Source organism: Anguilla rostrata, chromosome 7 (genome assembly GCF_018555375.3).
Source record: "Anguilla rostrata isolate EN2019 chromosome 7, ASM1855537v3, whole genome shotgun sequence".
NCBI lineage: Eukaryota > Metazoa > Chordata > Actinopteri > Anguilliformes > Anguillidae > Anguilla > Anguilla rostrata.
The window spans coordinates 14523778-14550771 of record NC_057939.1 but is presented as its reverse complement, the minus strand read 5'-3'; the positions used below and the strand labels follow the sequence as shown (position 1 = coordinate 14550771).

Sequence of the window (26994 nt, the reverse complement as noted above, 5' to 3'; positions counted from 1 at the left end):
TAGGGACACGACAATGCCGTAAATCAGCGGCAATTGGCAAGTATATTCATTTACGACTGTTCGATGGGTAGCTTAGCAGCAGTAACTGTTGGTAGGGTTCTCTTTATTATTAAGGGGATGGGAGGTCCTGCATTTATACATCACAAATGCTGGCTTTAATAAACATTTTCTCATCGAGTTCAGCAATAAGCGACAAGTGGGCAGGCGCCCTAGTACTATGACATCTGACATTTATTATTAAAGGTAATTTAGCTAACGTTAATCAGGTGTATTAGGATAGCCAGCTTGATAACTGTAAACCGCCAGCTAACGTTAGTTAGATAGCTGTCGCCTAACGCAAGCTAACGTTATTTTGTTCATTCATGGGAAGTGGTGAAGTTATCTTAAGTTAAATAAAACTAACCATCTGTGCAATTATATAAGTTATAATTTACTGCGAAAACTGGTGAGTGACATAGCTAGAGTTTCCTAACTGAATTAACTGACGTTAGCAAAGTATTAGACTAGTGACCAGGTAACGTAAAGATACCTGCAAATGTTAGTTATTCGCTAGCTACTCTAGATGCCGAAAGGTAGTCTACATCAATCAGTTAGTTTTCTGAATTTACACAACACTCACATTTTCTTTAACATAAATTAGGCAAACAACTTAGGGGTAAACTGCAGTGTTTTGCAGTTGCACTCAGATACAGCCATGTATGATACAGTGTATCCACGTACCTAGCTAGGTAACTGAATTACATGTGATAAGCTACCAAGTCAAGTAGAAGTAGGCGCCATCCCAATGCGTAACCATTACACACACACACACACGCATACATTGAATAATGAATTGTAACGTCTTCTTTCCCCCACAGGTTAGGTTATCACGCAGTTTCAGTGACTACAGTTATTTCAGTAGATTGAACTGAACAGCACGTCTTTGATCATGCCTCCAAGCATCGACTGGAATAAACTGATGGAGGTTGACCCGGATGAATGGGAGGGTCTGGAAAAAGAAGCTGATGAGCTTGTTGACGTGATATCAAAGGTATTGCATGTTATTTAGACATATCACTGCGTTGGAGATGCAGTTTTTTTTTCAAACACCATAAAATTAGCTTGGTGTTTTAATTCCCTTATTCACAAGATGAACATGAAAACTACAATGTCCAAACTAGTTTTTGAAAGGCATATTTACAGAAGGTTAAATGGCAGTGCATACTGTAGATGCATCCCAGTCGTTATTTGTCTAAAAATAGCCATACTCCAAGACTGCCTAAAATGCTGTCTATTGCTTTTTGTGGCAGGACTGGGCCCGATAATTGTCTGGTTCCATACACTTTAGTGAACACTGTTTCACTTCACAGCTTCAGTGTAAATTATAGCCTAGTTGGATCTTCAAATATAAATATTTCTCTTTTATAAATTGGGGGATTTGGTTATGTTTGGTGTGTTTGAAGGGCTTTAATTTACAGTCATGTTTTGCAGGTTCAACCAAAGGACCTGAAAGAAGGTGATACCAAAAAAATAATTCAGCTTTTCAGAATCACTCAGACCATCATGAAGGTTTGACTTTCTCTCTCTATACCTGAAAAATGTTTCTCTACTCATTTATTCAAGTTTTTTCCTTTAATTTGTCACCCATCTGTATATCCCGGTATGCAAATTATTTTACCTGGCTACTTAAAAAATTTATATCTATTATTTCCATTATTTTTTTGAAAATTGTTCTCATAGCACTTCAAAACTGCACTTACTGCATTATTCACTCATTGCTTATTGCCTTATAAATAACTTATTGATTTATTCACAACATTATGTGTACATTTGTGGATTTCAGAATTCAGTCAGTTGAATTGTCTGTGGCATGGATGCTTTTATTTGTGTAAATTAAATTTTCTGTGTGTAATATTTTAAATGGATCTCTTATTGTCCCCCAGATGAAAGTACAGGAAGTAAGCTGTGCTTATGAAGTCATTGATAAAGCTGGTGCAGATCAAGCTGAAATAGGTATTGATTCCTTTAGGTGTGTGTGTAAATACACGAAAGGCATTTTCGGTGGCTGCTTAACTCAAAGAAATCACAGTGGCTGATGTGCAGTCTTCATAACATCTCTTTGGTTTCATGTCCCACAGAAAACCAGTTGAAGGCCCAAGTGTACAGATTAGAGAATGAGCTGGAGGTAAGGTTGTGTAAAATCAAATAAAATCATGCAGAATTGTGTTAGCATTGTTGTGTTTTCTGTGTGCCGCAGTGGCGCAGTGGTCAAAGCAGAGTCGATGCAGTTGCACACCGAGATAACTCTGCCAGATTCGCAGAGTGTGGCTGGTGCATTGAGGGAGCGGTAAACTGGATGGGGGCTGGGTGGGAGGGACTCGGTGGGGAGAATCGTGGTGCAGAAAGCGGCCTCGTGTGGCGTCAGAATTGCGGTCAGGGGCTCAAGGACTCATGCCTCAGAGGAGACGTGGCAACCTCCTTCCGGCCTCAGAGGAGACGTGGCAACCTCCTTCCGGCCACCGACAGACTGGTTTATGTAGCGATGAATTCTCAGCAGTACACAGGGAATTGAATGGCACTAGGGTACAACTGGCCACCAAATTGGTGAAAAATGAGAAAAAATCTGTAGCAAAAAAAGAATTGTTGTGTTTTTTGTATAGAGCATGTAGTTGTATGTATGATTCTGTACTAGTTCAGACCCGAGCCTGTGGGTAAAATCACTGAGCCTAAAGCACACGACCTGACTGGTTGCTATAGAAAGACAGCCTTAAGAAGATTATCATGGTTAATTCCTCTTCACTGGCAGTGCTGCATGTGTTTTCCTCAGCAAATGATTGTTTTGGTTGGACGCTCTCATGTGTAGATAATTTTGATATTGAATGGAGGAAATTTAATGAAGATTGACTTGGACCGGATGGCTTTTTATATCTATTCTATCAGTGTGTATGTAATGTAAACAGGTGGCGAGTGTGGGAACCCAGCTTTTTTTGTGCGCGCATTATTGTTTGGACCTGTGCTGATATTTCCTGTGCAGATGGCCCAGCGATCGACCGGGGGAAGAGACACGCGCTTCCTTCGCGATGAAATCCGCCAACTGGAGGCTCAGGTGGAGCGCAAAGAGAAGGAGCTGGTCCAGATGGAGAAGGACCTGAACAAAGAGAAGAAAGTCAATGAGGAAGTATGGTCTGAAATAAACAGACGTTTAATCTGTCAGTACATATGCGTAATTTACAGTGTATTAATGCTTGTTCAGCTTGACAAGTGAGTTATTCCAATTTGCATTCTTGGTATTGTTTATTTTGCAATGGATTCCTATTTGCATTATGAGGCCATGGATCATAATGCATGCTTTTTCAGATCTGTGCTCCCGAACTCTCTAAGTGGTAGTGCAATTTTTCAGCATTTAAAGGCAATTTATAAAATCATTGTTATGCTGATAATTTAACATAAACTTTGTACATTACAAGCAGATTTAGTAGATACTCTTAACCTAGAGCTACTCACACAACTTCTTACGTAGCATTTACATTGTATCCAGTTATACAGCTGGATATATATTGAAGCAATGCAGGTTAAGTACCTTGCCCAAGGGTACAACGGCAGTGTCTTACCGGGAAATCAAACCTGTACCCTTACCCATTATACTACACTGCCACCCCACATATATAAAGAAATGTATAGGCCTATACCTTGTGGTTCGTTACTGTAGCCATTTTCCCATTATGTGTTTCTGTAGCTGTCTCTTCGCGCTGAAGAAGCAGAGGATGATAACAGGAAGTTGAAAAGAGAGGTGAGCCTGCATTTTTCTGCCTACGCAGAAATTCAGTGAGCACTTCCTGTACCTTTCCTGAAGCTTTCCATGGCATTCACTACTGGGCAGATTTCACCTGGACATAGGAATAATAAACAAGTACAGAGAGAGAGCTAGTGGGGAGCTACTCTTAATTTTTCCTGTATTCCCTTTCTTTTAAATGGGCAGTTCACCAAATAATGAAATTAAGGTGTGTTTCCACTTACCCAGAGTACTATCTATCCATCCAGATAGTTTCAAGTTTTCAAGATACCATCTAGATGGATAGATAGTACTCCAGGTAAGTGAAAACATACCTTAATTTAATTTTTGGGTGAACTGTCCCTGAATATTGTATTGCTTCTTTTCTTATTATAGGACCATTATATACACTTCCTTTTATGTTAACTTCTTTCTCTGAATACCATCAGCATCATCATCATTTCTTCTTTTCTCTTTTCCCCTCAAATCTTCAAGATAAAACGGCTAAGGAAGAAGGTAAGAAGGGAGGTAGACAAAGAGCCAGTTGATCTGCAGAATTCTAGCTGTTAGAGAGGCAGAGTAGTGAGGTAAACTTATTAGGCCAAATTCTCAAAGTAAATCCCACTGTTTTCAGTAACATGTCCCTAACCAATTTATTTCCAATTTTATGTTTGTTTGTGTGTGCGTGCGTCTACATGTGTGTTTGTTTGCATCCTTCTGAGCACTCATTCTTGTACGTATGTGTCTGTGTACGCGTGTGTGCATGCGGTTGCAGAATGAGCAGCTAAATCGGGATGTGATATTTTACCGACGAGAGCTGGACCAGAAGGACCCGGTTCCCTCGCGGGAAGAGAACAGCGAGGCTCAAAAGAGGCTGAACTCCGCCAACCGGCAGCTGTACCAGTGCATGGAGGACCTGCAGGTACCCTATCAGCATGCTCCACATTAGGCAGAGGAGCTGGAGGTACCTGGATGATATGGGGCAGGGTTGTCAGCCAGCTCCTTCTTGTAATCGTGTTTGCATTCACAAGCGGGTGTCCTTGCCTCCACACAGCGTGCAGAAGATGAGGTCGCCCACCTGAAAGCCCAGAGCGAGCACATGGAGAAGAGTCTGGAGGAGTCCGTGAAGGAGATGGAGAGGATGACTGACGAGTACAACAAGATGAAGATCGTAGTGCAGCAGACCGACATCATCATGGACCAGCTCAGAAAAGAAAGGGACCAGGCCAAGATTCAAGTAACAATCCCAGCAACCCCCACTTCATAGTGTACACGCACAGTGTGTGTGTACGTGTGTCACTATGTCTGTTTATCTGTCTGTGTCTGTTTGTTTAATCTTGTGTGTATGTGCGTGTGTGTGTCCGTGTATGTGTGTGTGCATGTGTTCGTATGTGTGTGTGACTACAGTTGAGAGAGCTAACAGACCAGATACAGGCTCGGGCAGCAGAAGATGATCCTGTGATGGCTGCTGTAAATGCCAAGGTGGAGGAGTGGAAGGTGGGTTTGCTAGTGCTCACTGTCTCAGCCCCATTAAAGCCAGTTCTGACCAAAGGACATTATCTGACTTAACAAGAAAATTTGGATTTGTGAAATTTAATAGAAAATAATTATTTATTCACAGACTATATTGTCAGCCAAGGATGATGAAATCATTGAGTACCAGCAGATGATCAGAGACCTGAAAGACAAACTCCGGGCGGCCCAGATGGACTCTGACAAAAGCAACCTGATGGCCTTGCAGCAGGTAACGGCGCCTTGAGTGCTCGTAAACACTGACTGTAAAACCATGCGCTGATCTTATCTTGGGTTTGAGATTTCGGCTGAATTTGGTAGTAGGATAGTGGCAGGATCCTTTTGTTCAATTACTGCTGTAGTACTCTGATCCCTGTTTTCACATCTTTCTGCTGTTTTTTTTTCATTTATTATTTATTTATTTTTTATACATTCTTTGTCTTTTGCTTTCTGCCATGCCTATCACCATCCAGGTTATTTATGAGCTATGTGCTGTAAGTACTGTACCTTTTCTTTGGCCTTCATTCTTCCTTCACTTTGTTTTTCCTGTCACTCTTGTCTTTTATTTCATTTTATTTTATTTTTTTAACAAATGGAACAATGTTCTTTCCTTTAGAAAGTCGTGTTATTGGGGTATTATTATTGTCATTATTTTAGGCTATTCAACAAGTTTAGAAGTTTGTCTACAGCCAGTATTTTCATTTGAAATTTGCTGATATATTTCTGTAATCATCAGGAAGTTTTTGTTGCTTGAAAGAGGCATTGATGCCAAGCCTTGTAACTTGGTACAGGAGGTCAAATAGATCAAGCTCTTTCCATTCTCCTTAGGCCGTACAGGAACGAGACCATCAGATCAAGATGCTGACGGAGCAGGTGGATCTGTACACGGGAGAGATGGAGAAAAACGCACTCCTCGTCGAAGAGCTCAAAAAACCTCTTCAGAAAGACAGAGGTTTGCCATACATTCCATAACAGAAGTAATCTGTAGTGTTGTGCTCAAGAATAGCATGCTAATTAAATAACTTGTTTTCATTGCAGAATTTTTTTAGTATATGGGCTGCATTTAGTTTCCTTGATAACAATGTAAAGTAATAGATGTCGTGCTCACGTTATTGGTGTAGTGGAATAGGTTTTGGTGTGATTATCACAGCTGATACTGTGGCAGGTCGTTAGTAACTGCAAGCATGACCTTTCACCCCAGGGCCCCCTTCAGTGATCCAGCAGAGAAAGCTGGATGACCTGAAGGTCAAGCTGCAGGCCGCGGAGCAGAGGCTTCAGGAGGCCGAGAGAGTGGCCGAGCTGGCCGAGTCTGATGCCAGGGAGAAGGACAAAGAGCTCAGTGAAACCCTCGCTCGCATGAGAGTCTATGAGTCTGTGCGTTCATTGTGACTTCATATGTTAATGTCTACTTAATGGCTTACATTGTTCCATGTCCTCGTGCCAGTTACTTTGCCCTGATTGCTAACTTCAGGGCCTGTGGGGTGGGGCAGGAAGCTCACTGGAGACGCTGTCCTTCTTAATGTCACCCATTGTCTTCTTTATCCGTTTGCATTGTTTTGTCTGTTGTTGCGTGGATCAGATGTGTGATCGTTGTGCTCCCATCGGTGACCGCAGGGCACGGGAGGGCTGGAAGCCGCCGTCGCTGAGATAAAGGAGTGTAAATACCAACTGAAGCTGCGGGATCGCGAGGCGGAGGCCATGACCAAGGAGATCAACCAGCTGGAGATGAAAGTCAATGACCTGCTGGACGAGAACGAGGACCTGAGAGAACGTCTGGGTCAGCTTAACAAGATGTTCTCAGACATTAGGTCATACGTAGAGGAGATTGTTTCCAAATCAGCAGCTCAGAATTGTGAAGTATTGGGAATAAAAGAGTCTAATTTTAAGAATCATTGTTGATTTTGACGAAGATGACTCTTCTGAGGCCAGTTACATATTTGTGTCTCAACATTAGTTGTGTCTTTTTTTTCAAGGATTAAATCCAAAAGAAGAGGTTGATTTATCAGAATTCCGACGATCCAAAGCTTTAAAACAAAGGCAGTACAAAGCAGAAAACCAGGTCCTTCTAAAGGAGGTACTGTATTACTAATAAAAATAATCACACTGATTCATATGGTATATCACTTCCCAAGTAGTGAATCCAATGCACTTCACAGCCAAACTGAAACCACAGCATTTACAAGAAAAAATAAATAAGCAACTGAGGGGGAATTCATGCTGCAGTGCTTGAGCCTCTGTCGGTTCCTGACCCTTTTCACACCGTTAGGATGTACTCATGTCGATTACGGTTTTAATGAATTGAACGCTTCCACAGATCGAGCGGCTGGAAGCGGAAAGACTGGAGCACAAAAAACAGATCAGAAACCTGGTCAAGGATAAAGGTAAAAGGAGAGAGAGATCTCCAGCTATAGAACTTGCACTTTGTCTCTGGCAAAGATTGTGTAATATGTATACACTATACACAAAAATCCATGAATATGCTTTTGTTCATCTTCCCTCTCACTGAACTATTGGGAAGGTTTCCTTGTTCTAATTTATTGGTTAATATGTGACTTCCATAATCTTGCATTTGTCCCATTCAGGGCTATCTGTAAGTCATTTAGCGATGGATGACAATGATGGCAAAGTCACCAGGAGCATCCAAAAGCTATCTCCCAGCTCCATTAATGAAGACGAGCTCAAATGCAAGGTAGGTAAAGAAAACAAGTAAACTGGTTAGCAGGTACTATACCACAGATCAGAACCCTCTGTTTAATTTAAGTGTATTAGTTATTATGTTGCTATATTTGTAATCCGATTTTACGTGTTTGTTCCAGTATGAACACCTCCAGAGAGAACTGAATAGCAGAGAAAGGGAGCTGGAGCTCAGAAGAACAGAGTCCACTCAATTCAAGGCTAAATGTAAATATAATTTCACATAATACTGTCTGGCTATTACATTGACGAGTGTGTTTGGATGTATTATATGCCACTTATATTGCTTGGATATTTACAAGGTCCATTAACTGCTTTTCCATTTTCACAAGTGAATGACATGTTGATGGAAAATAAGCAGCTGGAACAAGGAATGCAGGAGATATTGAAAGCCATTCAGGATACCCAAAGAACCACGCAGGCTCAAACAGGAGTCAGCATTCCCATTCTCGAGAGGCTCGTCAGTGTAAGTCTGTAATTTAAGCAGATATCGAATGTCTTTGAGGTAGGAATGGGGGAATGTGGCTTTATGAATCCTATCAGATCCTATCACAGTTATTTTTGTTGTACTTACTGCTTTCAATACAAAACCCTATGACTGATTCAAATGAGAGATTCATTGCTTACCTGTTATAGCACTGACCATTTTGGTGCTAATGAAACCTTAGTCTCCCATCGCACAATTTGTGGTATCAGACGTTGGAGGTTGCAGCCGGTCCATGCTCCCTCTCTTACTGTTCATCAGGCAATGGAGATGAAGAACTCGGAGGGGAAGTTTGACGCCAGCATCCACTTAAAAGCGCAGGTGGACCAGCTGACTGGCAGGAACGAGGAGCTCCGACGGGAAATGCGGCTCGCCCGGGAAGAAGCCACCCAAGCCGCAACTCAGCTGGCAAGAGCCAATGAAAAGGTAACTGCAGCATGCTGGCAAACTGAGCCAATTCGGTTATAATATTGGTCAAATTGGGGTGACATTTAATCACGGCTAGTCTTGAGGTTATTTAGCCAAGCTAAGGATGCTTCCATCTGCAGCCATTCAAAGAGGTATCACTGTTATCATGTAGCCTCTAGATATTGTCATTTTTCTACTGGGTGCACAGGGATGAAATTAGTACCAATCGAATCAGTCTATGGGCAAGATAGCCAAAAAGCAAATTTCCAAAAAAAAGTTCCTTTAAGGGCCACCTAAGAGTTATGAATAATGTTATTATTTTTAGTTAACATATACCCATATCCAAGGTTCCTGGCACAGCTTCATTTATTTTTTTACGTAAAGTTGTTGATTATGCATTTTTCATCTTAATGCGGGTCCTGAACCACATTACTATAAGAGAGCTGGGTACCCCTCCCACATGCAGCTGGATAACCCACATGTTGCTCCTATTGGCTGATTAGGTGTCTATACTGGAGAGTGAGGTGGAAGCCCTGAGGCGATCAGGAGGGAACAGCATCGCGTTTAAGAGCCTGAACCTCCCTGAAGAGATGGCCCCCTCCAGTGTGGAGGTCATCAGCTCCCTCAACGAATATGCAATCACGCTTCTGCAGGTATGCACCCAATATGCAATCACACTTCTGTATGTATGCACCCAAAATGCTGCTGTGCCACTTGTTTCTGCACGGTTGCAGTGCCACTTGTTTCTGCACGGTTGCAGTGCCACTTGTTTCTGCACGGTTGCAGTGCTGAGAAATATAGAGGATACCTCATAAATCACTTGTTTTTCCCCTTTAGGAGCTGAAAAACAAGGAGGAATCAAATAAGCAACTGGAAACAGCATTAGAGGAGTACAAGGGAAAGTTTGCTGTGGTTCGACACCAGCAGGGACTAATATACAAGGACTACCATAGGTACAGTGTTTCTTTGTATTGTAGCCTTTGTGGGTGCAGTGAACTGCGAGATAGTGAGCAACTCTAAATGTACAAGGATTGTCAGCTACACTTTGTATGTCTTGTTTCAGTGAGAAGGAGTCTTGGCAAAAGGAGAGGGATTCTTTAATGGAGCTGAAAAATAAACTTGAACAGCAGAAAGAGGTGGATGCAGTGAGAATAAAGGAGTTCAATGTAAGTAGGAGGCCCTTTAAGGTCAAATCAAGCTCAAGACTGAGTACCTCTGTGTTCGTGTTCTTGTTGTTTTGTTCTTACTTTATGTTTTTATAGCTATTCCTGTTCACGAAAAGGCTTTGTATTATGAAATTATGAAGTTTTTCTAAATGAAACCACAGATGTTTCAGGCTAAATATTTCAGGAGTTATCATTAGCAATGCCACATTATTGCAGGGAATTCTGTTGCTTTAGACGGAAAGCTCATGTTTACACCTGTGCACATATTTGTCCCAGCACTGGCTGGAGGTTTTAGAGAAGGATCCCACAGAAATCAAGCAGCAGGCGTGTGAGGCGGCTCGGAAGATGACGGTGCTGCGGGTGAAGGAGGCGTCGCTGATCAGACGCTACACCACCCTGCTGGAGATGGAGCAGCACCTTCGGAAGGAGAACAACAAACTCAGGAGCGACTTCCTGGAAGCGGAGGCCACTGTCACACAAAGGATCGGCTATTTGCAGAGATATAAGGTTTGTCTAATCTCAGCTCATTTCGGTGACTGTCATAACCAATTTCAGTTCATTTCATCGTCTGTAGGTTTTGATCACAGTTCATTCTCCTCTCATTTTTTAATTTGTGCCTCCACTTGATGTATGTGACTGTCTTAACCAATCACAGTTTGTTTTAATGTCTCATAACTGATCAGTTTACTCAGTGTCTTGTCACATATGGCAGTTAATTTCAGTGCCTTTCCTCAGCAGTGGCAGCTGATTTTAATGAGGACTTCCAGTAGCTGTAAAATGTTGGCTTTTGTTCCTCTCACAGGATATGGCCTCTTTCAAAATAGCAGCGTTGCAGAAAGCCCTCGACGACAGTGTCTCATCTTCTGAACTCGAGCGGGCCAACAAACAATACAACGAACTGACAGTAAAATACAGAGACCTTCTACAGAAGGACAACCATCTCGTTCAGAGGGCCACCAACCTGGAGCAATTAGAGGTTTGAACCCGACATCTATTATCGCTTGTTTTATTATTGGTTATTCATGTAAACTAAGGTTTACAGCTAAAACAATAGAGTAGCCTGAAACTCTGGGGCAATTCCGATAAAACATTCAAATTTCAGAGCTGTTGCTAGCAGCAACACTGTTGTTTTTTTTTTCAGAGTGAGAATGCTTCTCTGCACGAGCAGATCCAGGGTCTGAACAAAGAGCTGGAGATCAGCAAAGAGAAACTGCACACACTAGAGCAAGCCTTGGAACACACCGCCAAGACAGGTACGCCGTGTCTCAACTGTGCTTTTCCAAGTACAGGCGGTTTTAGGCGGGAATACCATATTTGCCCGTAGGGTATACGCACCATATAATACAGAAGTCTTAACTGAATAATCTGTGGTTTGTTTTGCAGATGTGACTAATATGTAATTAGCCTTTGGCAATCTAATGCACCCTTGGCAAGCACATACAAAATGCCGATGGTTTGAGTCTATGGGAAATTGGGCATTAGCGCTTCTGATCCTTGAGAAACAAGCCAAAATGATTTCTTGTCTCATCTAATCTTAATAGAATAACCACAATTAAGTGGACAATCCTTTTCACCTCAAGAATGTGCAAAAGATTTACCTATACTTAATGCTGTACCTGTCTGTTGAAATTTTAAACCCATCCAAACAGTGCCAGTTACGCTAAAATTAAAAGCAAAATTATGTTTAGGTTTTTAGGTATGTACATTATTTGAGGCATAAGATTTTTACTACAGGCTTACTACCTTGCTAACTGAAAAAAATAGCTTGCTAACCATTTGTTTTTTTTTTTTAGATTAAGGTTAACTCAAAATGTTGTTGTTCAAAAAATAAATGGTGTTTAGCAGGAAGCATTGGCTGCTAAAGCTGTTCGCCTCCAAGGCAGAGTAATGGTTGTCTCCATAAAGAGGGCGTGGCCCAGGAAAGCATCATCACCAAAACAGGGTCATCTGCACAAGTTCAAGCCTGCTGTCTCTCACGTTCTCTCCCATTCATGAAGGCCTTTTCCACTTTGAACATCTCTTCTTTTGTCGTTCCTTTTGAAGTCGCGCCGCGTTCGATCCGCTCTGTGGCGGCGTTTTGACACGGGCTCCGGCTCTCCTCCTGCAGGTGGGGAGAGCGGCATGGACAAAGCGTCCAAAGCCATCGCCAACAGCGAAATCGCCTCGGTGTCCAAGAGGATGGCGGTGCTGGAGATGAGGGAGCTGAACGAGCGCCAGAGAGCGGAGCACGCTCAGAGGATGTACGAGCACCTGAGGAACTCGCTCAGACAAGTGGAGGATCGCAACGCGGAGCTGGAGACTAAATTTGCAGAGGTGAGCGTCACTGTTCAGCTCTTACGGATTCTGCAAGCTGCATTAAAACAGTGCAGTCAGATTTGTCCCAAAATTGATTGATAGATTGATTGACTGTGTTGGTGAAATGGCCGCCCTCTCTTTGCAGCTGACCAAGCAGAACCTGGAAGCCCAGCGGACGGAGCAGGAGCTGCGTGACGAGCTGGCCAACAGCGTGAGCAAAGCGGTCAGCGACGCCGACCGCGCACGCATCACAGAGCTTGAGAGAGCCGAGGCCGAGCTCAAAATCGAAGTGTCCAAGTAAGCATGCAGCAGGGCGGGGCTGAACCAGAACATAGGCGCACACACGTCCTGTGGCCCGTCACTTCTGAAAAGGAGGGTTAAAAAAAAGTGGATACTTTACAGTCAAATACAGAATAAAAAATATAAATCTACTGCTAATAATCTACTACTAGTATTGTCTATTAATCTATACATCATACACAGTGTCATACATCACATTATTATGCAGTATTCAACATTATATGTTCTGTAATCTATTGTGGCTTGCCAGGTTAAGGGAACTGTCTAATATCGGTGTACTGCATTTGTGTTCTCCCAGGTTACGGGAGGTTTCAGATGTGGCCAAAATGCAGGTGTCTACCCTGGAGGCCAGGCAGCAGTCCAGAGAGAAGGAGGTGGAAGCCCTGAGGAGACAGGTGCTGGACTATCAGGTAAGTAAGACCTGGGCCTTGCCCATTATCTCTGTATTTATACAAGAGTGATTTTCATGCGTTCTGTAACCCTTGAGTTAAAAGATTTAGCATGTATCAACCTGGGATAAGAAGATTCATTGAAATTATTTAGAACAGCTTTTCTGTCCTGTGCTCGGCTGGTCTAGTCACTTATCCAACAGGCAGCTGTTGGATGGCTTCCTTTAAATGGCTGAAGCTATTCCACGACGCACTTGCTCTGTTCTTATTGGTTAATTCCGCCTGCTCTATTCCGAGTGGCCCTGAAGCAAAGCACGCCCCTCTCTGAACCCCCAGGCCGAGTCGGACGAGAAGGCACTCGTCGCCAAGCTGCACCAGCACATCGTGGCGCTGCAGGTGAGCGAGGCCACGGCGGTGAGCAGGCTGGAGGCGGCCGCGCTCAAGGCCCGCCAGCTGGAGGCGCGCCTGCTGCGGGCGGAGCAGCGCCTGGACGACAAGGAGCAGGCGCTGTACCACGCCCGGCTGGAGGGCCGCAACCGCGCCCGCCACCTGCGGCAGACGGTGCAGGCCCTGCGCAGGCAGTTCGCCGGCGCCCTGCCGCTGCCCCAGCAGGAGAAGTTCTCCCGGACCATGATGCAGCTGCAGGCCGACAAGCGGCGGGGCCAGGAGGAGGCGCGGCGGGCCGAGCAGGAGCGCAGGCGGGCGGAGGAGAAGGCCGCAGAGCTGGAGCTCCGTCTGAGCGGGCTGGAGGAGCTCATGGGCTCCCTGAAAGACGGCAGAGGCGCTCAGAAGGTGCGCCGCTTTCAGATGAGAATACGCCTGCGGCTCACCCTCACTTTACCCCTCCCTGCTGGTAGAGCAGTCGGGCTGCATTTACAGTGCACCAAACACTAACAGCCTTCTGCTATGCGATCAGTCCGGTTATACGTAGGGCTCACCTGAAACTCTTTCAGTCAACTAGTCAATAATTCAGCACTTTATTATAACAATAGTCAAAGCTGCTCTCTATTTGTCTTTGTGTGTGCTGTAGTTAGCAACAGGAGCATACAGGAAAGCATAAACAGCATTTAAAGATACACTTGTGCACTAGTGTGCTCCCATTGTAGGTGCATTTGCTCCTGAAAACTGATATCTGCTACCTGGAAAAATAAATTAGGAGCACTAGTGCAGTAAAAGTTCAATGGTTAAATCACTGACTGTGACAAACGCATGTATTACGAGGTACAACACGCAAATTCACAAACGGTAGCTTGGTAAACAGTGCTGCCGTGTGCGTGTGCATGCAGATGTGTATATTTCTATAATATACATACATGCATACACACTAACACACTCACAGACTAGTTGCTCCGAGCCTGCTGCTCTTGATGCTGTGATGTTAGGCAGCGATGCTGGAAGCTAAAAGGGTGACGGGCGGTTTGAACAGGTGAGCGAGTGGCATAAGAAGATGGAGGATCTGCGTCTGCAGGAGCTGCGGCGCAGCAGGGAGCTGGCCGCGCTCAAGGAGGAGACCAGGTACCTGCGCAACGTCGTGGCCGAGCAGGAGCGCGCCATCGGCGGCCTGGAGGAGGACATGGTCCAGCAGAACAACGTGAGACGTCCGCCAACTGCCGAAGGGGCACACCAGCAGCTATTTTACTGGGTTATCTGGGTTCATAGCCGCACTCACACCTAGTTTGCTTTAGTCGCTAATTCATTCGTTTTTCAGAATGAAGTATCATACCCCTGTTACCTCCCTTCAATTTTATGTGGGGCTTGTCGTAATTGTTCTCATCAATCTTTTATTTTTGAATAATGAAGTACGTGTGGAAACAAGTTTTAAGGCTCTTTGTGTTATGTTGACAGCAGTCCAAGTGTTTGTGCGGTTTATGCCAAAATGAGCACAGTGTTCCTTAATATCAGAACAGTGCATCAGGCACAAATAGACAGATGTTGACTGGTGGTAAATAGGCAACATTAAACATGTTCAGCACAGTAATTTTAATAACAAAGCACTCCGCCTCCTCTGTATCTTGCTTCCAGCATGCCATTGTTGTATATTTATTTAACATGCATTCTTTCTAAATGTGTTTTCTTGTAGCTCCATGAGGAGCGGCAGCTGTCTTGGGATCAGCGGGAGGTGGAACTGGAGCGACAGCTGGATCTGTTTGAGAAGCAGCAGAATGAAATCCTGGGTACTGCCCGAAAGGTACTTCCACAAACAGACAGGAAACAGACACGCTTAGGTGTTATCTCTCGAATTTTAGCTACTGTACCGTTAACCTGTGTCGTTAACCCCAGCCTTGGTTGTAGTTTTCAGGGAAATCCGCGTGAAAATTGACTTTGTTTATGGTTTAAGTGCGTATGGATAAACTCGTTTTTAGTTTAAGTGCCTCTGGTGAACTCTGACCTCGCTTTCAATTTAAGTGTTTCTACTGTAAGCTCTGTCTTTGTTTGTCATTTGATGTCTTTAATACACTCTAACCTTGTTCGTAGTTTGAGTGACTTTAATGAGCTCGGACCTTGTTAGTAGTTTGAGTGTCTTTAGTAAGCTGTGGCCCTGTTTGTAGTTTGAGGAGGCGACTGGGTGCCTACCAGACCCCTCCATGCCAATTGCCCACCAGCTGGATTTTGCTCTGCGGAAGATCAAGGACCACGTCCGCACTATCCTGGAAACACAAGCCGCCTGCAAGACTCTGGATGAGGTGGTGCAGTCTTTTCTTTAAATGTTGTGAAGCTGGATTCATGTCAGGACAGATTAGGGCTGGGCAATATACAATATACTACCACATCAGGTATAATTAAAGAGAAAAAATGATACCTGATGTGGTAGTAAACGAAAGGAAAAGAAAAAATGCACCACATGGTGGCGATGACCGCCATTGCGTTCGATAATTATGGTTGCGGTACATTGCCCAGCCCAGGGGCAGATTAATGTGTTTGCTCATAGTAATATCCAAACAAAATTTGGTTCATAAGCGTGTGCCTTGATTTCATAATGAAATCATAATGATGTCCATTCAGTTTCCTTACATCCATGTATCAGTGTGTCATTCAGCCACAAAAGCTCTGGCCCTCCTTCGAATAGGTTTCAGTTTCCAAATTGTCAAGCTGCTTATTCCTTCAGGAATGTCTGACAAGGATTTTCTAGTTCTGTGAAGTTGAATTAATTTACACTTAGTTTCCTGTAGTTTTGTTAGTAACTCTTCCAGAAGAGGCCCCGTAGCACTCAGTCAGGAATGCTCCTGGGTCTGATGATTTCCCTAAAAGACCCACTGAGAGCTGTGTTCTCCTGGTCCTCCTGCAGAAACTGAAGGAGAAGGAGGCGGCGCTCTGGCGGGCGGAGCAGAACGTGCTCTCGCGGGACCGGGTCATCAACGAGCTGCGCCTGCGCCTCCCGGCCGCGGCCGAGCGGGAGAGGCTCCTGGCCCACCTGGCCGAGAGGGACGAGGACCCGGAGAGCCAGCCCGCCCTCAAGGTGGCCCACCAGACCATCAACAACCTGCAGGCCAGGCTCAACCAGAAAGAGGAGGTCCTGAAGAAGTACCAGAACCTGCTGGCTCGGGCCAGACAGGTACGGGCCCCCGGGGGCTCCTCAGCGTGTACACTCTGTCCTGGGGCCCAGCCCCTCCCTGTGGGCTGTTATGTTCTCATATTGCTTTCAGTATAGAGGGCAATTATGAGCCCTTTCATTAAAAGCACTTGTTTGTATTCTGTTACTGTCTATAGGTCTGTTTGTTCTTGTTTTCCGTTAATCCACTTTGAATAATCGGCTTAATGCACAGTTTACTAAACAGATGGTTAGCTTTAATTGCTTTTTCTATTTTTGGCACATAATGAAAAACTGAACAAAAACAGATGGATGTTTTGACATTGGAAGTCTTTGTTGTGCTGCTTTTTTAGAAACTTTTCAGCGGCTTTTTGCATTATGGATGATTTTCGGGTCAAACTTTTTCACAGGAGCAAGAAGACTTGACAAAGAAACAAGAAGAGGACATGAGGGTTCTGCACAAGAAACTGGACTTGCATACAGACACTTCGCTGGACAAGTTCAAGCAGACAGCCCTGGTCAGCACCTTCTTTCATTTGTTTGAAGCACTGTGGAAGTAGTTTAATTTTACACCTTTGACTTCAGTATTCTAATGGAGTAATATTCAGTAATTAGATTCAGAAGGGGAAAGAAAATGTGAACTAGAAGAAAGAAAGAAGTGATTAGTGAAAATAAACATGTCAAGAAATCTCAAGATAAAAGTGAATAAAGAATGGTGTTGGAGAGAACAGTAACTTGAAGCTAATATTTTATACTTCAGAAGAAAAAAGTTAAGTCCCATTACAAGGCTAAACACATTAACACTTTTTCATAGTGAAGAAGGGAGTATTACATCTGGTGTTTAAAGATGTCAGTGCTATGTTGCTACTTTTCTTGAGCATGATGGGATAGAATTCCTGGCTGGAGTGTGCTGATTAAAAAATAATCTCCTCCCATAGTTCTTTTACTGAGTGAATCCTATTGGCACAGCAGCCGCTAATAACATTAAAGTATGTTGGAGGTCTTCAAGTGAAATGGGCATTTGTCATTCAGGAGCTAATGAAGAAGCCTACCATAGACGTTCCCACCACCAAGCACCTGATGCGTTTGGCAGAGATGGAGCAGACTGTGGCTGAACAGGACAACTCTCTGTCCTCCCTCATTGCCAAGCTGAAGAGTGTGACCTCTGAGCTGGAGAGACAGAGACAGATCACTGCCGCCAAGGTCAAAGACCACGCCGCTGAGAAGGAAAAGTAAGTTCCCTGGAGCAGAGAACAGTATAGTTGCGTTAGCAAAAGTAACTTGGTACAAAACCAGTTATACCCATGTTAGCCCACTGACTTTATAATGGGACAAAACAATGGGAACCTTCAACCAAGTCCAGTGATTGCATTGCGCTCGTCCTCAGATTGGAGGAGCGGCACGCCGCGCAGGTCAAACAGCTGGAGCAGGAGGCGGAGGAGTTGCGGGCGCAGATGTCACAGATGGAGAAGGAGGCCCAGTACCTCCGGACCGAGCTGGAGGCGCAGAAGGAGGCCAACGTCAGGTCCCCCTCAAATACCATGAAGAACTTGGTGGAACGGCTCAAAGCCCAAGTAGCGCAGAAAGATAAACAGCAGAAGGTAAGAGCATTCCCGGTCCCTAACGGTTTTTAAAGTTACAAGTCGCACAACAGGAAAGCTATGGTTTCCCTGGAATCCCACTTCAGCAGCACATCACCCTGGGCTGAGTCGTGCTTCCTTCATGATTCCCCTGTGCTGTTTTCCCAGGCCCTCAGTAAAGCCCTACTGGAACTGCGCTCTGAGATGACCACGCAGGCGGAGTTCCAAATCGTAGCCAACGCAGCACAGAGAGAGGAGAGTCTGAACATCCAGAACATTGTGGACAGACACACCAAGGACTTACGGGTAGGCAGTCTTTCTTTGTGTTGAAGCAGGAAGACTTAGCAAAGAAACAACAAGAGGAAATTAGGATTCTGCACCAGAAACTCTCATTGCGTATATTTTCTGTAAATATAAAATTGATTTACCTTGTTCAAGGGAACAATTGCAGTCTCTTGCCTAGAGGTCTAACGAGTATTTTGTTGTTGTATTTTTTTCCTCTCTCTAAATGGTTGTTGGTGTCAGGCTCGCATCCAGGAGCTGAGCGAGGAGCTGCAGGTGGCGAAGGACGGCCTGAGGGCGGCGAGGTCCAGGGAGAGCTCGCTGAGGGACGAGGCCGAGGGCCTCAGCCGGGACCTGCAGCGGAGCCAGAAGACTCAGGCCAAGCTGCAGAAAGAGAAGGAGGAGAGGGAGGACGAGGTCCAAGAGCTGAAAAAGAGAGTGAAGAGGCTCACCACCGGCCTGCAGGTCTGTGTAATCACGCTGGAGAATTGTGGGATAGATTACATTCAATGCAGTGTGCCGGGGTATGGCAGAGTACTCCTCCCTCCATTCTGAAATGGTAAACAGGCCTGACCATCCAAGATCTCAGAGCCTTTGTGTTTTGTTTTATTGATTTTATTTTATTATGTTTGTTTCCTCCAGACCTGAATCCCACACTCAGATTGGTCTTGGAGAGAGTGGGTAGTCAGTAGTTGTGAAGAGATATCTGCAGTGACTGGGCTTGGAAAGCACTGTGTACTCATGTTTGGTGCGATGTGAGAGAGGAATGTTTGTTGTGAGTCCATCTCCGGTACATCTCTGTGTGACTCAGAACTTCTGACAGATCCTGCTGACTTCAGATGGCTCAAGAAAAACAGATTTTTCTTTTTATCTGACAGGTTTTATTTTAGTCCTGTCACCAAGATCAAAGACATTTTTATTTATGCAAATTATATCAGCTCTACCAGCTGGACTAGCGTTCAACAATTAATGTGAAAAAAATGAAATGAGAAGCATTAACGTTGTCTGCACTGTGTTCCAGTGTCTCATACTTTCTTATTTATTTAAAAATAGATCTCAGCCTGAATCATAGTTCGGGAGGATTATATAAAATCTGACACAGGCCATATGCATCGTTGCTCATGGCCTCTCTTATCTGTTTGCACAGAGCAAGGCGGAGGCTGAAAAAGGGCCGTCGGTGGAGGAGCTCCAGAAAAAGATCCGGAGGCTGGAGTCGGAGCTGGAGAAGCAGTCTGGGTCCGAGCCTACGGAGAGGAAACCCATCAGAGAGGACAAGGTGAAACTCCCCATCATGCACTGCTCATCGGTCCCACACATGGATTTCCCTTCTGCCTGAAAAACAAGGGGTGTATATTTACATTGTAGAAAACTGTTTGATAATATGGTTAGAGCAAATAATGTTTTATGAATGATGGTGGTATAATTCTACAACAAAATCGGTTTTCATGTTTTTCCCAACCTGACTGTATGAGCCACATGCTCCAGAAGTCCCACTGGTTACCATGTTTAAATCACTGTACTGCCCATCAGAAAGAAGAGATATTGCGATGGGAGGAAGGAAAGAAGTGGCAGGCCAGGCTGGAGAGCGTGCGGAACAAGCTGAGAGAAAAGGAGCGAGAGAGCGAATCTCTAACCAAGCAGCTCAGCACCCTGAAAGAGCTCTATGGCAGGTCAGAAACACCCTCTGCGTGGGTGAAAGCACAATTACACATGTGTGCCTTGGGCCCTGTAGAATAAATGTAGCATTAAATCTGACCTCACCCTGCTCTGCAAAACATCAAGAGCTATTTTTCAATTTGTGCTGCAACTGGACTGGAGTTGAAGTCACTGCTATTGCAACATGAAGTGTTACTTCAGTATGTAGGCAATAAAAATAAAAAAAAAAACGCATTTTCCAGGGCCTACACTTTCACAGCATGGTTTCTATCACTCAATCTGAATTGAATCCATAGCAACAGGAGCCGACACACCATTGTATGATAAGCTGAGCTCTACCATGCTTGGATGTGGTGAATGCAGTTAGCCAGTATGGAACACCGTCGGTCGCCCTCACTGCTTGTGAAATGTCTTGGTTCAGGCTGGACCAGGAAAAGGCGGCCCTGCAGAAGAAGCTTCGTGTTCGTGGTGTGACAGTGGATCAGGTTGTGGGAGCGAGAACAATGGACTCTGAGAGAGAGATTGAAGAACTTAAGAGTCAAAACGCTGAGCTTGAGCAGCAGATCATTACCATAAAGTGAGTGTCCACAATTCCAAAATGTGATTTGTGCTTCCTAAACCCAGAAGATTGACACTTTACAATTTAGTCATTTGACACCCAGTAGCATTTTCAGTGATTATTTTCTGGCTTCAAGAATCGAAATATTAGTGGAACTATCATGTGTGATCAGTGACACTGATTTTAACCAATCATGGTGTTGATCAAAATCTTATGATTCATAAAAAATTAATAAGAGGACCATTCAGCCTGTATATTTTCATCAGATCTTGACATATGCAATTCATGTCTGCAAGTATTACTACATTTGTCAGCAGTGCTTCCAACAAAGAACAAGAGAACTCGCATTTCCACAACACAACAATTTAAAAACCGGAAACCCTTTGTGACTAATGACTAAAAATAGTATGAAAAGACAAACCCGCACCTCATACAGCATACATTGGCCAATTTGAAAAATTTCAACAAATTTGTGATCGCTCAACTAGCTTGACAAGTGTACCAAAGGAATTTTGAAAACATCCACTATGGACATTGGTTTAACAGTTTCCACTCCTACTATGAGTCCCCAAGTATATTATCTCTTTACATACACAATTTGGTGAGGTCACAGATAATCAAAATTTTTCAGAAGAACTGTATTTGCATTGAAGAATAATATGTTTATAGGTCAAGCGTGGAAGCATCGTATGTCTTTCAGTGCAACTATCTGCTCAGCTCTGTACTTTTTTTGAAGGTGCCCAGCATGACCACAGTACTCCACTCCAATGATTTTTAGAGTGTTTGATAGCTCCACACTTTGGTTTATGGGGATAAGGAACCCCCACTTCCCTATCTCTTTATTTCCACTGTTCCCATTTCAGAAAACAGCAGGCCTTGCCGAGAGATGCCGCGATTGACGACATGGACCTTCGAAATCGCTACCTGGAAGAAAAGATCCATTCTCTGGAAAGACAGCTGTCCAAAGAGCCCCCATCACGTCCATCTGTAAGTGTCACTTTCCTTCTGAATTCAAGTAAAGACCTCATACATGCATTGTTTTAACATGGCATTCTTATGCCGTATAGCAATGCTGATAAACTTCTGATTATTCAGTAAGTGAATACGCCACCTGATTTTATGTGTGTTTGTCTTCCCTCACTTCAATTTCATGTTTCCACAACCCCTTTCTTTCTCTTTCCTTTCCCTTCTTTATCACTCTGCTTATTTCTGGGCCCAAAGGAAAATAAATCTTCACCCTTGTTCAATATGTCTTCAACCAAGGGGACTTTGACATTTGATGTTAACCACAATGGCTCTTATAAAGAGAACACAAGATGTTCAGAAACTGAGGTGGGACAGGAACAGACAGATGTGGGTGAAAATGAAGTGAAACAGCAGCAAATGGATGTGGGTGTAAATGAAGTGAAACAGGAACAGGTAGATGCAGGTGAAAATCAAGTGGAACATGAACAGACAGATATGGCTGAAAACAAAGTTGAACAGGAACAGATAGATGTCGGTGAAAATCAAGTGGAACATGAACAGACAGATATGGGTGAAAATGCAGTGGAACAGCCGGAGATACTAAATATGCGTGAAAATGAAGTGGAACATAAACAGACAAACACAGATGAAAATGAAGTGGAACAGGAGCAGAGAGATATGGGTGAAAAGGAATTGGAATCAGAGAAAAATGACCACGAAGAGCATAAGGCCACAACAAACCCTTCTGGTGGTGACAACCCTGAAGTGAACGTAGTAAATCCGAAAGAACACCCTACTGAGGAACTGGCTGGGACTGAAAGTGTGTCATTTGGACACGGGAGAAGCAGAGTCAGTAAGACAGTGAAAGTAGGTGGAAGGCTGAAAATGGTGGCAGGTGAGACGGTGGAGGAGGAACCTGAGGAATCAGTCAATGCAGCGCTGGAGGTAAACCCTAGCACCAATGAGGACCCCGAGAGCTCTGCTAGAGAGCTGGACACTGATGTCACAGAGGATGAGCTGGAAGGTTTAGAGAGTGGGATGGGGTACCCTGAACCAGAGCCCATGACCAAAGATGTGCAGAGGCAGAAAGCCAAACAGAAATCTCACAAAGTTCTGGAGGTAAAAAAGTATTGTGGCCTTAGATTCCCTGCTCTAGGAAGAAGTGCAAACATCTGTATAATGCTAGACTTCCTTGCCGTAGGAACAAATACAGATCAATATGTCTGTGCAGAGCAGTAGGTTTCCTTTTAGTCTCCCACTGTCTGTCTTCAGTCTGCCATGTATGCGTATGCCCTCAACCTCCCTACTTCCCCTGACAGTGTGATGGACTTGCTTTTTTTCTGCTGCTGGCGAGTGAAAGGTTGTCTCTTTGTGCTGTTACAGACTTCAGGCAGGGGTTCTGGGACCCCATCGCAGAGGGAGGGTGAGCTGCAGAAAGAAAACCTCAAGCTCTCCTCTGAAAACCTGGAACTGCGATTCCAGCTGGAGCAGGCCAACAAAGATCTGCCCAGGTTAAAGGTGAGACAGTGTTATAGCAGTGATGTGAGCAACATAGGAGCATATCGGATAACAAATACAGGTTATGTTCTTCCAGAAACCTACATATGCATGTATCAGGGCTGTACATATTAATGTATTTACCAGTTCAATTAATCTACAAATATTGATTGGCACCATCTCTGATAAGAGCATCTGACGATTCCCTTTCTGACATTTTGCACAGGATCAGGTGAGCGACCTGAAAGAGATGTGTGATGTTCTGAAGAAAGAGAAGACTGAGATAGAGAGGAAGCTGGGAAATGTCCGTGGGGTGAGTACGGCCACACACCATACTACATCTGGGTCAGAAGCCAGGTTGTACGTAGTAGTCAGCAGGTGCATTCTATGAGCAGGTGGATTCAAATGTAACTGTCAATGTGACCCTCAGTCTGGGCGGAGCGGGAAAACTATCCCGGAGCTGGAGAAGACCATCGGCCTGATGCAGAGGGTGGTGGAGAGGGTGCAGAGGGAGAACGAGGCCCTGAAAAAGACCCCTGCTGGCCCCACCCAGGACCAGCTCACCGCCCTGGAGCTTGAGAACAAAAAACTCAAGGTATCTATTTACTGCGCCTTTGATTTCCAATTCACCATGCGCTAATGGGGGACAAAAAAATGCAGGGCATCGATATGTACACCTTTGATTTCCAATTCCATTAATTTGCACTAATGGAAAAAACTCTGGCTAGCTAAATTTCGCACCCTCAACTGCCTATTTATCAAACAGGCTCTAATGATAAAGGTAACTCAAGGTAGCTAACCCCCACCTTCGTTTTCCATTTCAATTACCCTGCCTAATGATGAAAAAAAAAAAATTATTGAAAAACTTGCTGTGCATATACAATGTCCTTCATAGCCTACAAATGAGTCATTTGGATCTCTAATTTACAGGAGAATCTACTTTTTATGTGCTGCTGATTTCAGACAACAATAGGGGAATCGGTACCAAGAATGCATTCATTGAGTCTGTTCAATTGGCCATCTGTATATTTCACAAGTAAACATTACCAGAGCACTGCTAGGTATAATGCACCCCACCCAAGCTGTTGTTCAGTTTATTCTCTGAATTAATCTCTGCCATGGCTGTTTGGTGGTGGGCCTGTGCAGATAGCGCTCAGTCAGAGGAGGTCTGAAGTCTGAATAAATTGGAGGCGGTGAGGCACAAAGAATGGGAAAGTTGTTGTTCTCCATCATGATAATTAAACCGTCTTTTTCCTTTCCTCCTTTCCCATACATCATTTCCCTTTGGCCGAGATTGGAATTTAATGCACCCATTCCTGCAAAATGGCCGCAAACTGGCTTCTTAGATTACTTATGTGCAGAAGTACCTTCTTGCGATATGGAAAAAATAATGCATTGTTTGAGCTGGTCTATAAAATATTTCCCCACCTAATAATATGAGTTCATTTCCGTAGGTTTATGTAAATGTGCGTGAAGATGGCAATTATGATATTCATATGAGCTATGCAAACAGGTTGTTCTCAGGTCGAGCAGCCACAGACCCTGTCCTTTCGTTCACGTCCTTTTTGCCTGTTTTCTTATTGTTTAGTCTGACTATGAACAGCTCAAAGCGCAGGCTGGAGCACAACAAAGCGCAGTGAATGAGTCAAGGACCAAAGTGATGGAGAAGATTATGATGGAAAATGAACGCTTGCGCAAGGAGCTGAGAAAGGTAATACAAATTCTGCGTACAGTCACGCTGCACAAAAAAAAAAATGTTTGAAATGCTATTAAGCGAATTAAGCCGTCGTGCTGGGGCGGAATAAAGAAAACAAATTCATCGTACCATCGGGATCTTCCTCTGGTTCTGTGACAGGAAGCGGAGAGCGCTGAGAAGCTTCGAATAGCCAAGACCGGCCTGGAGACCACCAATGAGAGACTGCAGGCCCAGCTGCAGGAGAGTAGCCTGAGGCCTGGCCAGCAGGAGGGAGCTGACCGCAGGGGCGGGAGGGCTACCGTGGTGACTAGGTGACCCTGCTCGCCCCCACCAAAAACACCTTTAGCGGGAGAATTTGGCGCGTTCATTAAAATGATTCGGAAATTCTGTTTGTCTCTCCCTCCCCCACCGCAGGATGTACGAAAATAAAATGAGAGACCTGGAGAATGACATCGCCCAGAAGAACAGCAGCCTTTCAGAGCTCAAACAGCTGCTCCAAGAAGCAGGGGACCGGGAGCAGAAATCAGCACAGCTCATTGGCGAGCTCAGAGAGCAGGTGCACACTGTATTCATCTTTCACATTCTGTTATTCAGAGGAAAATAGCAAAATATATAAGGCTGTATAATGGCAAATTAGGAAACAGTACAGTAACTACTATGAAATTTATATTTTACACATCATTACCACATAGATTGAGTCCAGTGACACATTCTCAGCAATAACATTGTGAAATCAGGAGGAACATTTTTTTTAACAATTGGAAAAATGTCTTTACTTTTTTTTTTTTTTTTTTTAAAGGTTGACTTGTTAAGACAGTTTCCAGAGGATGCCAAAACAGATTCAGGGCTTGTGAAGGAATTCCAATCAATGCGGTAAATATGCATTCTGTGTTGTACTTGCGTAGAAAGAGTGGAACAGAGGGAACTGAGGAATTCATAAGAGTTATGTCACTCAGTAAGTAGATTAGAGTGAAAGAAGCTGTAAGTGGACTTCACATATCAGAATAAAGCTGCAGAATATACAGGACAAAATTGTCTTAAAACTTTGTGGATGTTAGACATGTTAAAGTGATGCTGTTGCATACGCCATTTCCCATAGGCTGATGAACCATCAGCTGGAGAAAGAGAAGGCGGAGCTTCTTCGGCAGCTCAGCACGCACAGAGACCAGAGAGGAACAGGGCCAGGTGAGAGGTTCGCCTCGCACGCTAGTCTGTATGGGGCTTTTCCCCCCAGTCATCTGTGAAATCATATTCTCACAACTTCAGTGATATCAAATTTGTTAGTGCTCACCTTTGCTGTGCCTTAGAAAATAGATTTATAATCGTGTCATTTTCTGTGGATTACTTTGGCTGTGCATAATGTGGCTAAAACGGGCCTTTCTCATGGCATACTAAAATGCAATTCAAACAAGATGAACACAATGAGAACAGCAGAACAAATGTTTATCTCAGCAGCACAAAACAAGCAAGTGTTACTTTAAATAATTTGACCTTATTCCTAACATTTTATAATCATGCTCAGCTGACACAGTGACGTAATGCTTCCCCTGTTTATCATAGGACAGGAAGACCTGCAGAGCCAGCTACAGCAAGAAGATCTGGAAAAGAGAAAACTGCAGGTACTCTGACCGTTAGGTTCTATGTATGAGTGTAATAGTATGGTGCAGTTTTGCCAATATCTCCACAAACTGACTCAAGACTGATTTTATATTGAAGGAAGAAGTGAAGAGAATGAAGAAAGAGCTGGAGAACTTTGACCCAACTTTTTTTGAAGAAATTGAGGACCTTAAGTTTAATTACAACCTGGAGGTAAAGAAGAACATTCTTCTGGAGGAGCAACTGAAAAAGATTTCCGAACAGTTTGGAGTGGAAGTAGACATTCCAACTAATCTTTCAGTCAGCTGAGGTTTTTATGAAGCGTCAATTTCAAAGTGAAAATTTGGTCTAATGGACACCAAAAGTGCTTTCAGTACAAATACGGTTGCAGAAGTTAAATAAAATTCCAAGGTGTTTGGACTGTTTTCCAATTCAGTTTTTTTAGCTCAAGTCAGACATGTTGTTAGGAGACCGAATTAATATAAACAATGTAAAAATGACTGCTCGCCACTTTGATGTAAAAACAATTATTTACTGTGTATTGTGTACACGTGTCCATTTGTATGTGTGGTAGATTCATGTATTTTTCTACATTATGTTACAGTGATTTAAGTTAATAAACATTCTTGTACTA

At 43.8% G+C, this 26994-nt stretch overlaps 1 protein-coding gene across 5 annotated transcripts; it reads left to right on the top strand.

Annotated features, from left to right (window-relative positions):
• Positions 1-49: 49 nt before the first annotated feature.
• cep290 (centrosomal protein 290) lies at positions 50-26994 on the top strand. 5 transcript variants are annotated; one of them, XM_064343015.1, is made up of 55 exons: positions 50-243; positions 858-1030; positions 1471-1548; positions 1923-1992; positions 2118-2164; positions 3014-3157; positions 3716-3769; positions 4527-4673; positions 4806-4988; positions 5159-5248; positions 5373-5495; positions 5737-5757; positions 6092-6215; positions 6465-6637; positions 6878-7040; positions 7237-7337; positions 7578-7644; positions 7846-7952; positions 8080-8164; positions 8290-8423; positions 8703-8867; positions 9353-9502; positions 9687-9802; positions 9913-10015; positions 10292-10522; positions 10818-10991; positions 11157-11268; positions 12123-12328; positions 12456-12607; positions 12909-13020; positions 13336-13791; positions 14426-14590; positions 15080-15187; positions 15549-15683; positions 16286-16552; positions 16939-17046; positions 17561-17760; positions 17916-18129; positions 18277-18414; positions 18634-18855; positions 19538-19666; positions 19921-20060; positions 20468-20623; positions 21469-21592; positions 21827-22690; positions 22955-23089; positions 23295-23381; positions 23499-23663; positions 24657-24779; positions 24924-25075; positions 25179-25320; positions 25564-25637; positions 25864-25949; positions 26325-26383; positions 26481-26994. In XM_064343015.1, the coding sequence occupies exons 2-55, from the start codon at positions 929-931 to the stop codon at positions 26667-26669; spliced, it is 8172 nt and encodes a 2723-aa protein (XP_064199085.1). In that variant the 5' UTR covers positions 50-243; positions 858-928; the 3' UTR covers positions 26670-26994. The 5 variants fall into 5 exon arrangements, with proteins under 5 accessions (XP_064199085.1, XP_064199087.1, XP_064199088.1 ...); XM_064343016.1 differs by lacking the exon at positions 50-243 and adding an exon at positions 266-445; XM_064343017.1 differs by lacking the exon at positions 5737-5757 and having other exon boundaries at positions 51-243.

Excerpts from the sequence above, each read along its gene's own strand:
- cep290 (XM_064343015.1), top strand. The coding sequence starts at position 929 with ATGCCTCCAAGCATCGACTGGAATAAACTGATGGAGGTTGACCCGGAT. Across the intron at positions 20,624-21,468 it reads CAGCAGATCATTACCATAAA|AAAACAGCAGGCCTTGCCGA; the intron begins GTGAGTGTCCAC and ends TTCCCATTTCAG. Across the intron at positions 22,691-22,954 it reads AATCTCACAAAGTTCTGGAG|ACTTCAGGCAGGGGTTCTGG; the intron begins GTAAAAAAGTAT and ends GTGCTGTTACAG.